This window comes from Metarhizium acridum (genome assembly GCF_019434415.1).
Source record: "Metarhizium acridum strain ARSEF 324 chromosome Unknown scaffold_573, whole genome shotgun sequence".
NCBI lineage: Eukaryota > Fungi > Ascomycota > Sordariomycetes > Hypocreales > Clavicipitaceae > Metarhizium > Metarhizium acridum.
In genome coordinates, this window is record NW_027094043.1 from 416,768 (window position 1) to 428,531 (window position 11,764).

Consider the following 11,764-nt stretch of genomic DNA (forward strand, 5'->3'; position numbering starts at 1 on the left):
GTCACCCAAAGAGGTGAAATGCAACAATCTACGGCTTAATCCTGGCGTTGAGGGCTTGGGACTTTTCTTTTCTAATACTTGTCACAAGATTTTGACGTGTTTCTGTGCAGCTAGTTGGTCGGGCGTCGTTTTTCATTATGTCTCTTTTCTAGCCCTCACGTTCATCGCAAGCCATGTACAATTATGCTTCTCGACCTACGAGGGTGTATGGTACTTTCACTTCTTCGAGAACACAAAAGCTTATGTCCTGTTGAATTTTCATGTATAAAAGAGCAAAGTTTCTAGAGATGCCTATATGACCTTTGCGTCATTTACGTCGACTTTATGTACGATTACCTTCTGAAACCCTTTTCTGCGTCCTATTTTGCAGATATGAGATTAAGGGCATACACATCTGTAATTAATAACATTTAATTATATTCGCAAATTACGTGCTTAGAGACACAAATGATTATGGTAGGCATGTGCATGCAAATGGACGCTTATTAAGTCTACGTAACGCTTTGCATGTCAAGAGTCTCAAATTTCCTGTGCTGACGAGATCTCTGATGTGGCGGCCATGACTCACATCAGTTCAGACAACATTATCCTTGTTCAGGAGTCCTGGGGGCAGATCTTCCCGCGCTGCACGATGTGCCTTAGGTAGCACTCCGGCGTAAAATCAGCATCTTATCAGTCTCATCCCTGTTAAATACCGCAACTCGTGATGAAAGAAATAATTAGTGGCATGGCGCCGAAAGCTTTTGTGCCAATCAGTTGTTGGTAGCCCTATTTTCAATCTCAGGGCACCGATTTGAGCCAGCCAACTACCGTGGTCCGTTGTCCATTTTCCCATTTGATTGCGAGGCTGTCATGAGTATTGTTCATCAGACTTGGCTTGGCTTCTCCTCATCAAGGGCGCCAAACAGCTTCGAAATTCTTATCATAGCCATGTAGCCCTGAATCATACGCCTGTTCCGGGGAAGGCGCCCTTCTTCGATAAGACCACAATTCCTCTTTCTCGAGCAATGTATCCCTTCATTAGATCCTATCATAATGCAAATTAGCAATCAATCCTGGTACGGTAGATGGTTGACGTGGACCACACGCAAGCTCATTGCTGCCTTGGAGGCCTCAGGCTGGAGCACTCGGCACCGACTGATAGAACGGCAGATGGATGTTTGCGTGGCACCGAAGAATGAGAAATGATAGCAAGCATATGGGGGCGGTTCAGGTAGATTGTGCAACCAGTCTCCGGGCAGGCTTACCTTGTAGATCATGTTGGCCAACAGGCACTCGACTTCATCTGTATCGACGAGTTCCCCGCCACTTCCCATGCAGATTGCGGCTCGGAATTCTGAGACTGGTACTCGAGTTCTGCGTACAGGGGTCGTTTCGCCTTCTTTGGGTTCGTCAAATCCACCGGCGATGAAGACCTTGCGTAATAGGTTGCGCAGGGCAATATCACGGCCGCGCTCTAGGGTTAAATAGATGCGTTTTTTGACAAACTCGTCCTCACCCCTTTGTAGGGCTAGATCGAAATTATGTAAATCGCCTCGTTTAATGCACTCCGCAAGTGGTAAAAGCAGTTCCTGCAATCGAGGATACGGTTGAAGGAGCGCCTTGGTAGGGAGGACGTGACTAGTCAGCAGCCGGCAGGGGATGAGATATGTCAAGATGCGCCTGTCCCTGTTAGTCGTCATAGTCGTCATACTCGTGGCGTTTGTTACTTTTAACATACTCTGCGTTGCTCTTAGCATCCTTGTGGCATAATTGCCATGCTTCAATAAGGTGCTTCTCTGCCTGTTTGGAGTGGTTTTAGTACTTTACTCAAAGACATTGAGCGGGTGAGATACCTGAACATAGTTCTCTTCGAGAAAGAACAAAACACCCTCATAATACTTAAAAGTAACCCTTTGAGCCCTTGGAAACGCTTCTAAAGGCGGCATGTCTCCCTTATCGTTATAGACGGCCAACGTCTTCAAAATCGTTCTTGACAATGACGCACTGTTGAGCTTGAAATAAGTCTTGAACAACAAATTAATAACAAAATATATCCCCCATTTTCGAGATTCTTCTATCGGTGCTCTACATCAGTGCATGATTAGTGTTGTATCAAATATTCCATGACAGGAGCGTCTCACCTGTCATTGAGGCACAGTGTAAATATGCGTTTCAGATGCTGCTCGCAGTCTCTAAGCTGACCCTGCTTCTCTAGTTCCGGGTCAAAGTCGTCTTGCATCAGCGATGCAGTCCCGGAGTTGTCGGTGGAAGACCGGCTTCTCTCGTCATCAGACTTGATAGCAAACAATCTCAGATACTTCCCAACGACGTAGAGGGTGGGAATTGTCCATGCTTCAAAGCCAGAGTTGTTGTATCCTCGAATTAATATGGAGGTAAGCTCTTTCCACGCCTCATAGACTCTAGTCCAAGAGGACTTGAGCGATAGGTGTTAGCCCAGATGCATCCCCTCAGGTACACATTATGAAGGCAACTCACCTTGCCGCTCTCCCCAGCAAGAATCTCACCTATTGCGTTCCAGTATGCCACATATACTTCAACCCATCCGTTGACCTCGTCATGGCTTATAGTTTTTCGAGAAGATGTCTGTGACTTAATAAAATGCTTAATGTCTCCCTTGGCACTATGGGAATTGGTGCTCTGCCATATGCGTTTCAGCCGGTGCGGTTCATTGGGAGGTGGCACTGGCGAGATCGTCTGTGCTAGCAGGTATCCATTTCGCAGAGCGCACGCTTTGGCAAAGTCTTCAAACAATTCGTTCATTTTGACTGAGAGCTCGTTTGACTAAGTTGCCTTACGAGAGCAACGATCGAGAAACGTTGACTTTGATGTCCCTCAATCACTTCCAATATAGGTTAAAACTCATGAGCCACTGATCTGCCGGCCGTTCCAGGCAAACTCTAGGAACTTGGGTCAACCTCGCAGGTTGGTACGTACCCTGGCTTCACTTAAGAGACCAGATGATCTAATTGGTTGCGTTGTGCATTGGCACTTTTCGCTTAACGTGGTTTATCACGTGAGCGCCAGCTACTCACTTGTGGATCTTGGTATTGTAATTCAGCCAATCGCTGGTGAAGCCTAAGCCCTGCAGGCTCTCGTCCTGCGTGCCCTCCCCACCGACCGCACACAAAAATTATCGCTGTGTCTCTTCCAACTTTGACAATCATCAAATTTCGCCAGTTGTCGAAGACATTGACCACCGCCACTGTAAGTCGGTCAATATTATTTAATTCCAACATCTACTAATATACTAACATATAATCCAGATGGGTAAGCGCCGTCCTCCTAATTTGTTTTTGTCTGTGCTTGGGATTGCGTCGGATGAAGTTGGAAAATACCAAGGGACGGACCATCAGCCACAGCATTTCACCACCAACGAGAGAATTCTATGATATTTGACGATATGGAGTGTCCCACCGAAAGGACTCTGGATTCTGAACCGGGCCGATGATTCTGTTGTGAAATCAACCGCGCTGTTTGCATCAACTTTACGCAATCTCGGCGGCTCGACAGATTTCCTTTTCAGCTTCGATCCTACGCACGACCTGCAACCGAACTTCGACTCATGGTGTCACTTTCTATCTCGACGACAAATCTCACGCGCTTATAATAGACGAAAACCTACATTGAATCGACAAACTAACCGTTTTTTCTTTTACATAGGTCGTCTTCAGGAATACGAGGTCATCGGGCGCCATCTGCCTACGGAGGCCAACCCAACCCCGGACATGTACCGCATGACCATCTTTGCCCCTAACGAGACGGTCGCCAAGTCCCGATTCTGGTACTTCTTGCGAGGTCTCCGAAAGGTCAAGAAGGCTACTGGTGAGATTGTCAGCGTCAAGGCTGTAAGAATTTACCCGACCACCCGTCCCAAGTTGTGCAGATTCTCTATTTGTTAAAACATTGAGGCTCACAATTCGGGGTATAGATCCATGAGAAGCACCCCCAGAAGGTCAAGAACTTCGGCATCTGGCTGCGCTACGACTCCCGCTCCGGTACACACAATATGTACAAGGAGTACCGTGAGATGACCCGCACTGATGCCGTTGAGGCCCTTTACTCCGACATGGCTGCCCGCCATCGCGCTCGTTTCAGGTCGATCCACGTACGTACATTATATCAACCCAAATGTTTTTATCGGATCCGGGTGATAAAAGTGCTGACTTCTTCCGTTAGATCCTGCGCGTTGTTGAGATCGAGAAGACTGAAGATGTCAAGCGCCCGTACATCAAGCAGCTCCTCCAGAAGGGCCTGAGCTTTCCTCTGCCTCATCGTGTTTCCAAGATTAGCAACTCGAAGGTGTTCAGCGCAAAGCGACCTTCCACCTTCGCTTAGAGTGTTTCTGGTTTCTGGGGATGGTCGGGCAAGGTTCTGCGGGTGTTTACTACGGATCACGGAAATATCAACTGCATTTGCCTGATAAATAGCAGGCAACGAATGAACCAAAACTCTTGCGTGTTACGTGATAGTGATTGAGAGAGTGACACGATTCGATGCCACATCGGTAGCTGGAGTCTAAAAGGGAATGCACATTTTACGTCAAGCGTGCTCCTACTTTTGTGAGGCCATCATTGTTGAAGGTGTACTTTATTGGAATTTGTGATTGAATGACTGTAGGACGACGTAACGGTGGCTGTCACGATTGCTTTGCTCTGGAATTTTGCTCTCTGAAGTCGCCAACGGCCCAAACAAGCCTAGACAATGACGCGGCTACTTTCCGTCATCATGTTAAGCCTAGTTGGATTGGTGAAGACTGCTGCTGTCTAGTGAGGTGTAGGCACATGCGGATTCAAGCGGCATACATTAAAACAAAGTCACATTCTGCAGTGTCTTGGGGTTCGCTGATCGGAACCTGGCATGGGCATACGTTTTCTGCCTTTGGTCAACTCTGGACAGAGTCGCCCAACTCTACGCCTAAGACCAGCGACTGCTGATCAAGAGAAGCTGGCTTTTTGCAAAATAGTCATTCAATGCGATTTCCGAGACTATTCTGCAAACATCACGTAATATCTATGTATCTACAACACAGGAGATGGGTTTCATGGTTCCATGGCATCGTGTACGGTACCCACAGTGGAAGTAAGTCTCGGCGACGCCTTCTGTGACTCATGCTATGTTTGGGATTTACCACAATTCTCTCAAGAGTCAAGAGCAGCGAATATATACATATTGCAACAGAGTCATACGAGGCTTAGTTTTATCCCCAAGACCACCTTATCGGATAAGACATTATTCTCCTAATTGCTGAGTTAAACTGGCCCTATTCGAGCGGCAACCACCAATGGACGGTAACTCAACATGATGAAGTCTTCTCCTTTGGAATGGGTTATGGTCAAGACAACCCTCCCGTCTTCTCCTCTTCCACCTTTGGACAATCGTCCAGAAATTCGGACTGAGCGACTGGTTCTACGCCCCACGTTGGACAGCGATTTGGAGGGATGGCATGCTCTGCGCCGTCAACCCGAGGTTATGAAATGGACTGGGCAGGGAAAACCAGATCCGGATATCGACTGGTCCAGGGAGAAGTTGAAGCAGAGGCTGTCACCAGAGGGCGATGCCAAGTACGAATACATTGTTTGCCTGGCTGACACGGGAGAGATGATTGGGACTGCAGGTAGCCATATGCTGGTGGGAGAGCTTGGATGGCCTGTGATCGGGTATATGCTTCGTAAGGAGTTTTGGGGCAAAGGGTATGCCACGGAACTCGTGCACGCGTTTTTGAAAGCCTGGTGGGCGCTTCCACGGGCTGATGTTGACGTAAGGGTAGAGAGGAGCACAGCGGTGGAGGGAGATGATGGCAAGGTCAGGGAATGCATTGTTGCGGTGACCCTTGACAACAATACGCCAAGTCAGAGGGTTCTCGCGAAGGCGAATATGCAGCTTGTCAAGGTTTGGGACGAGGCTGATGAGCAGGATGAATCAGTTACTGAGATTTTGTACGGCCATGTGGCTAAACGGCCGATGTCGTTGACTGGAATTTAGCCAAAGCGGCAAGGAGAAAATCTATGCTGGGCTGCAGATTTCATTGGACTATACGTAGTAGAGGGCAGTTGAATTCTTTGATCTGATGATGATAATAACCACTCCAAGCACAATAATAGTGTCCCTTCCCGCATCTTTGCTATATCAATCTGTTGGTCGGTCGTATTCAGAAGTCATGATGTTATTTCTACCATTATGTGTACAGTGTGAAGCTGACTTGCCCTTTTATACGTAACATCCAACCAAGGATTAAGGATCCTGCACTGAGCCCCATAAAAAATGGGCTGAGACCACCTCGTGCCAATTAGTTATTAACTTGCGTAGGGGGATGATGCGGCGTCTTGTCCGAGATTCCCGAGTGTCCCTCACAGTCATTCATGGTGACCCTACTCCACAATGAAACCAGCATATAAGCGTCGTCGCTAAAACATTGTCTGTGATTCTTCAGCAAGACCTGCTATCGAACACTCCCATCACTTCGCCTACATATAAAATTTTCTTGTTCCCCGGGAAATGCAAATCTCAGGTCCACCCCTGGTTGCAGTCGCAACCGGCATCGTCGGTTCTGCCTGGGCAGCTGGTTCGTGAACAAGCTATACCGGCACATCGTCAAGCACATTAACTAATAAGTTTGATGGACCTACAAGGTGCTATCGCATCACTGTCATTCATTGTCATACCTGCACTCAAAGTATCACCCGAGTCTACCGCCCCGGCATGGGCAGACGTGTACAAACGTGGAGCAGCTCTCATGCCAAAAGTTGCCGTTGGAGTTGCTCTTGCATATGGATACGCTGCCTATGATGTCCAGAGCCACGGTGGAAAATGGGTTGGGTTTGCAGCTGCGGCCGGAAGCATGTTGGCTATCGTGCCGTTCACCCTGGCTGTCATGATGAGGACTAATGTTTCGTTGCAAAAGGCAGCTAAAGATGGGACTCCAGGCAGTGATCCCCAGGTCAACAACCTGCTGGACGCTTGGGCATGGATGAACTTTGCTCGAAGTTTATTCCCACTTGCTGGTGCTGTGATCGGTGCTATTTCACTTATTAACAATAACGCCTAGTTGTCTCCGACAACTGATACAACTTGCTGCGAAACCAAGCGGGAAATAAGAGGCTGGAAACATGAGCTGTTTGGTCGCCGCACTAGTAATTCGAAAAGGACTCTACTCTAGCAAATTCTCATGCATGTTAAGAATAACACTCGCGTGGCAACTGACCATTATTTTATGATACGGATCGCTGTGCTGTATGTAATGAAGTTGCTTCAAAGTTTTCGAGCAAGATAAATGCTGGTGACGTACAACGACGATAATATTTACCTAGTACTCACCCTTGAACAAGTCAGCTAGCATGTATTAGAGCCTTGCTATACAAAATGTCTGAAATGCTTCCAAGCCGTACACATTTCCTCTTCTGGCTTAGGCTAGGTAACAGCTCTGCCGCTATATATGCTTTCGAAGACACGCTTATTTCGAGACGCTACTTGGTTAGTCAATCAATCCAAGTCTTCGACACAATCATCAGATAACTCTTCAAATCTACCCTCCTGAACGGCCTTTTCGACGGGGTTTTGAATATTGACGATGCCAGTCTTTTTCAGCCTGGAACCATGTCAGCCTTAAGCTATCTTGGCACAAGTCAAATGCAAAACGAAGCACTGACCGTTCAAACAAAACGAACAGGCGTTCTGCCTCACGCTCCTTTTCCTCATCTGTCATATCTGGCCCATCGGCAATCTTCTCCCTGTCCAGAAACTGCCCGGTAATTGGGTTGACGAGTTTTTGGGCCCCGAAGCCGTCACCTTTCTTGAAGGTGGCAGCAGCGGATGCAGGTACGGGCACATTGTTCTGAAACAGAAAGCCAGATGCAAAGCCATAACCCACGTTTTCCACAAATTTCGACGCGTCCTTGTCTGAAATATCGAATAGAAGATGAGAAATAGCGTCTCGCAAGGCTGGGGCTGTAGGATTTGTTGAATTCTTCAGCAGGTGTGATGGGAGAGAGTCGGAGCGGCCCAGCACACCTTGCCGATCCTCTGCGGTTGGTAGAAGACACTCGCGCAGCTTTTGCTGGACTGGCTGTCGAGCGTTTTCGTACAACTTAGCAAGTAGGCTGACCACCGGTGTGACAACCGTTTCGAGATCATTACCACTGTACGCTCGTATGCTCTGATCGAGCAAGTCCACAAGCCTTGACGTTAACTTGTGTGGCTCATTCTCGGGGTACAGAACCAATTGGCTCAGCTCAGTGTGAAGATCGAGGTTGAGAAGCGAATTAATAAGAGGACCAAAGGGGGGATCCAAGGGCTTGGTTTTGGGTATTTCTTGTTTTAAAAGTAGTGCCACGATAAGTGACACTGCCGGAGCAAACGAAGACACATGTGTCTTTGAAAAGTGTGTCACATTAAACATGAGCTTTAACGTCTCTCCAAGTGCCGAATCCTCCATCGGGTCCAGCTTTTCCTTCTGCTTATCTGAAAGGATCTTTACGTGGCGTCCTAAATTGTTGACCAGGTGCTCCGCTAGCTCGTGGTTCTCGATCAATTCTGGCAGATCGATATTGGTACCGTAAGTGGAAAGAAACAGTACCCGCGAAAGAAGGAACTCGTCATCCCAATTGCCCGCTTTGAGCCGATCACAAGCCTGAGCAGGATACCCTTGATCTACAAACATCTGGCGTGTCTCGGGTTTCAGAAGCATCGCATTGGCTACTACTCGCAGGGCGGCTCGTGAGGTGTCATCTGGGGTGTTCTGAAATGAATACCTTAGAAGCATAGTAAATCCCTTGAGAAGTGTTAGAGTCAGCGATTATAGCAATGGGTGCTGGGAAGAAGACTACAAACATCTTTGGTGAAGATGGGATCTGCGTACTTAGGGTCCCTCCCGTATATTTTAAGCTCTTCTAAGGCATCAGTGCGATCTTTGGCAAAAATGTTAGACTTCGAAACCACCATAGTCGCCTGCAGGGCTGGAGAGTACCTTTGGGTAACAGTGAGAACTTTTCAAGATCATCGCTCAGCTTATTGACCAGATCTGCCACGGCTTGAAGCTTTGCTAAGGTCGCGTATCTCTTAGCTTGAACTGCGTTGTTGACACGACTAGATGACAGAGCCTAGGGTGACTCACCTGGTCCAGTGGCAGCTCCCTTGGCTATCGCGGCCATTTCGAACTCACAACAGGCTTCAACTCACAGAATTTAAACAACGAAACGACAGCAAGGAGCGCTGGTATATGCTACCCAGCGGCACGAAGGGCCGAAAACACCGAATACAGCACGACGTTGTGACCTTAGGTTTTTGAAGTTCTTAGCCCTGGACAAAAACACCTGATAGAGAAAATCACCGCACAGATACCCGTATGAACTCTGTTTTCTGTTACGTTTCTGTACAAGTACCAGTACACAATCCTGAGTTCGTTTAGATCATGAAGCTTGGGACATGTCGTACAAGCCGACCTTGAGAGAGCTGTAGCAGGTGGGTGGGGAGGCGGGTTAGGACGACGACGGAGGGTCTGCTCTTTCAGCGGCGTAGATAAGCCGACATCGACGCCTCCACCTTGAACGGGGCACTTGGTGGCAGTTGAGCAGGAAGCCAGGCAGCACTGAGGCCAATTGTCTCGACGTTCTTTCCGTGTGCTTGGATAGAAAAGTAACAAGTCAACCCAACGCCGACGAGGATCAACCTGCTCCAAAATGTCTGAAGGGTGATGATGGAACTGGTAGTTATGTTCGTACCAAGTTTAGAATGCGAGCAGGGTGCCAGTTATGATAAAGAAGTAACAGAGAAGTATGAAAAAACTAGAAGTCTGTGTACACGAGGTTTCAAGGTTTTAGCGGATGTAAGGAGGTGCTACCCACGATGCATGGTGCATGTTGCCACGGTGCGCGGCGATTATCTCCATGCTTTTCTGCGTATCAATCAATTGATCCAGTTTCTACTTGCCAGCTGGGAGTTGGACAGAGCGCACTTGAGCATGCCTGCCCTCTATTGGCCCATGGCTTAGTCATGAGCCGCGGTGCCATGTCCCCCGCGCGCACTGGCAGCAGCTTGCACGCGTTTTCGTGAAGCGTGGTCGCGTTTATTGAAAAGTCAAGCTGGCCAGCCAGCCTCCAGGTCCAGCAGCCAGGGATATGGGTGCATGTGCAGGGCAATTCATTAATTGATTCCATTTCTGCCCTACTCAATTTGGCCATGCCTTCGACATAGACATTTGTCGCCCTTCAACATTTCATCTCAACCCCCAATTCCAACCCCGATTCCACGCCTCGCATTTCGCATACGTCCAGTTTGGCTACTTGAGAAAAGTGCTTCGACGTGCAGTGGAACCCTGACTTGCTGCAAAATTGAATAGTCGTCGTTTATACAGCGGCGTCAATTCTCTGCATTGGCTACGCAACCTCCACCACCCTCTACACCGACCTCTTGCATGGCATTGTGTGAGCTTGCTGGCCAATTCTCTGCGCTCTAGATCGCCGGTGCTGCCTGGCAGCAGCCATGGCATCTTCAGTAGCCTCGGCCTCTCCCACCAATATTCTGATCGCACTGCCAGCTCGGCCGCCAACTCCTCCTCGTGAAGCTAGCCACGAAGTCGACGTCTCTCTCAAATCCATCGTTCTGGGGCGAGCCTCGGCCTTTGACCCAATATTGAGTCTTCACACCCCTCCGAATGCCCACTCCTTCACCTCACCTGTTGCTACGGGATCCAACCCCAGTTCCAGTCGTGCTCGGAAGAAGGTTGAGTGGTCCTCTCACACAGACTATTGCGAGGCCCCCCAATATCCCGAAGGTCTCAAGGCCGGCAAATCTTCGCCATTCTCAGCTCCGTCGTCAGCAACACGCTTTAAACCTGTCAAGAGCATCCTTAAGCCTTCCTCGTCCCCGAACCCTTTAGCTTCCTGCTTTACGAACGAGCTCGATGGTCCTTCACCGCTTAATATAATTGAAATGCTGGACTCGACTATCAGGCAGCTGGCCGGAGCAGACCGGGACTCCAAGCTGGATGCATATATGATGCTTTCCAGAGCCCTCAAGGCCTCCAACAACCTTCCGGATCGAGTCGCTTTGCAAAACAAGATGAGCCTATTTATGCAATTTGTTCAGCGGGATATGACGGCAAAGTCGGACCATGGAAACCTAGACACGTCTCTGATTAATCATTCTCTCACACTGCTTGCCACCTTTCTTCACTTCCCGGCCATTGCGTCTACCCTTACCTCTGACTTCAGCGTTTTCGTCATTGAGCAGTCCATCCGTTCGTTTGAGGACGAAGCGATGCCCAAGGATGTGATACGACATCTTATGCAAGTCGTGGCATTTCAGAACTTTTCTGCCAAAGTCATGACCTCGGAGAGAGTTGGTCGTCTAGTAGCAGCTTTGCACAAGATTGAACATCACTTAAAGGGGAAAAGCATTATAATGAGCCGGCTACACATATACAAGCGACTCATCAAACAGTCCAGAAACCACATGGCTGCTCACCTTGATTGGCTCAAGGATATGTTTACTGACATGCTCAGTTCTGTCAAAGACATTCGCTCACAAGCCATCAGCCTGGGATCAGAGGCAGGGTTTGCGTTGCGGTCCGAAAAGCAATTACTTCGAAAAGCGACCGAACTATTTCAAGCAGCCGACGATAGCGAAACATACATCGACTTTCCATGTAAAGAGGCTGCAGGCGATGGTCAAGGAAAAGCATTTTTGCCACTTCGTCCCCCAAATATGGAGCGTCGTCATCCTATTTCTTCGTTGTCCCCTTGATAGATGGCAGCACTATGGACCT

At 48.5% G+C, this 11,764-nt stretch overlaps 6 protein-coding genes across 6 annotated transcripts; 4 read left to right on the forward strand and 2 right to left on the reverse strand.

The window, feature by feature from the left end:
- Positions 1-400: 400 nt before the first annotated feature.
- On the reverse strand, positions 401-2,898 carry CSN12 (COP9 signalosome (CSN) subunit). Its single transcript, XM_066122025.1, has 6 exons — positions 2,479-2,898; positions 2,124-2,416; positions 1,836-2,067; positions 1,721-1,782; positions 1,248-1,662; positions 401-1,027 (listed from the first exon to the last, which is right to left on the reverse strand). Exons 1-6 carry the CDS (start codon positions 2,761-2,763, stop codon positions 944-946), a joined length of 1,371 nt encoding a protein of 456 aa, XP_065973015.1. The 5' UTR covers positions 2,764-2,898; the 3' UTR covers positions 401-943.
- A 368-nt stretch (positions 2,899-3,266) lies between these two features.
- Positions 3,267-4,338, forward strand: RPL20B (60S ribosomal protein eL20; the record flags this gene model as incomplete). The annotated part of the gene is made up of 4 exons (XM_007815785.1): positions 3,267-3,270; positions 3,664-3,848; positions 3,932-4,108; positions 4,180-4,338. 4 exons carry the CDS (start codon positions 3,267-3,269, stop codon positions 4,336-4,338), a joined length of 525 nt encoding a protein of 174 aa, XP_007813976.1.
- Positions 4,339-5,301: 963 nt separating this feature from the next.
- On the forward strand, positions 5,302-5,985 carry J3458_020422 (uncharacterized protein; the record flags this gene model as incomplete). The annotated part of the gene is made up of 1 exon (XM_007815786.1): positions 5,302-5,985. One exon carries the CDS (start codon positions 5,302-5,304, stop codon positions 5,983-5,985), a length of 684 nt encoding a protein of 227 aa, XP_007813977.1.
- Positions 5,986-6,349: 364 nt separating this feature from the next.
- J3458_020424 (uncharacterized protein) lies at positions 6,350-9,899 on the reverse strand. The gene is made up of 5 exons (XM_007815788.2): positions 9,113-9,899; positions 8,966-9,040; positions 8,830-8,906; positions 7,650-8,770; positions 6,350-7,588 (listed from the first exon to the last, which is right to left on the reverse strand). Exons 1-5 carry the CDS (start codon positions 9,147-9,149, stop codon positions 7,483-7,485), a joined length of 1,416 nt encoding a protein of 471 aa, XP_007813979.1. The 5' UTR covers positions 9,150-9,899; the 3' UTR covers positions 6,350-7,482.
- J3458_020423 (uncharacterized protein) lies at positions 6,737-7,048 on the forward strand (the record flags this gene model as incomplete). Its single annotated transcript, XM_007815787.2, has 1 exon — positions 6,737-7,048. One exon carries the CDS (start codon positions 6,737-6,739, stop codon positions 7,046-7,048), a length of 312 nt encoding a protein of 103 aa, XP_007813978.2.
- A 580-nt stretch (positions 9,900-10,479) lies between the features above and the next one.
- On the forward strand, positions 10,480-11,742 carry J3458_020425 (uncharacterized protein; the record flags this gene model as incomplete). The annotated part of the gene is made up of 1 exon (XM_066122026.1): positions 10,480-11,742. The coding sequence occupies one exon, from the start codon at positions 10,480-10,482 to the stop codon at positions 11,740-11,742; it is 1,263 nt and encodes a 420-aa protein (XP_065973016.1).
- Between the last annotated feature and the right edge of the window lie 22 nt (positions 11,743-11,764).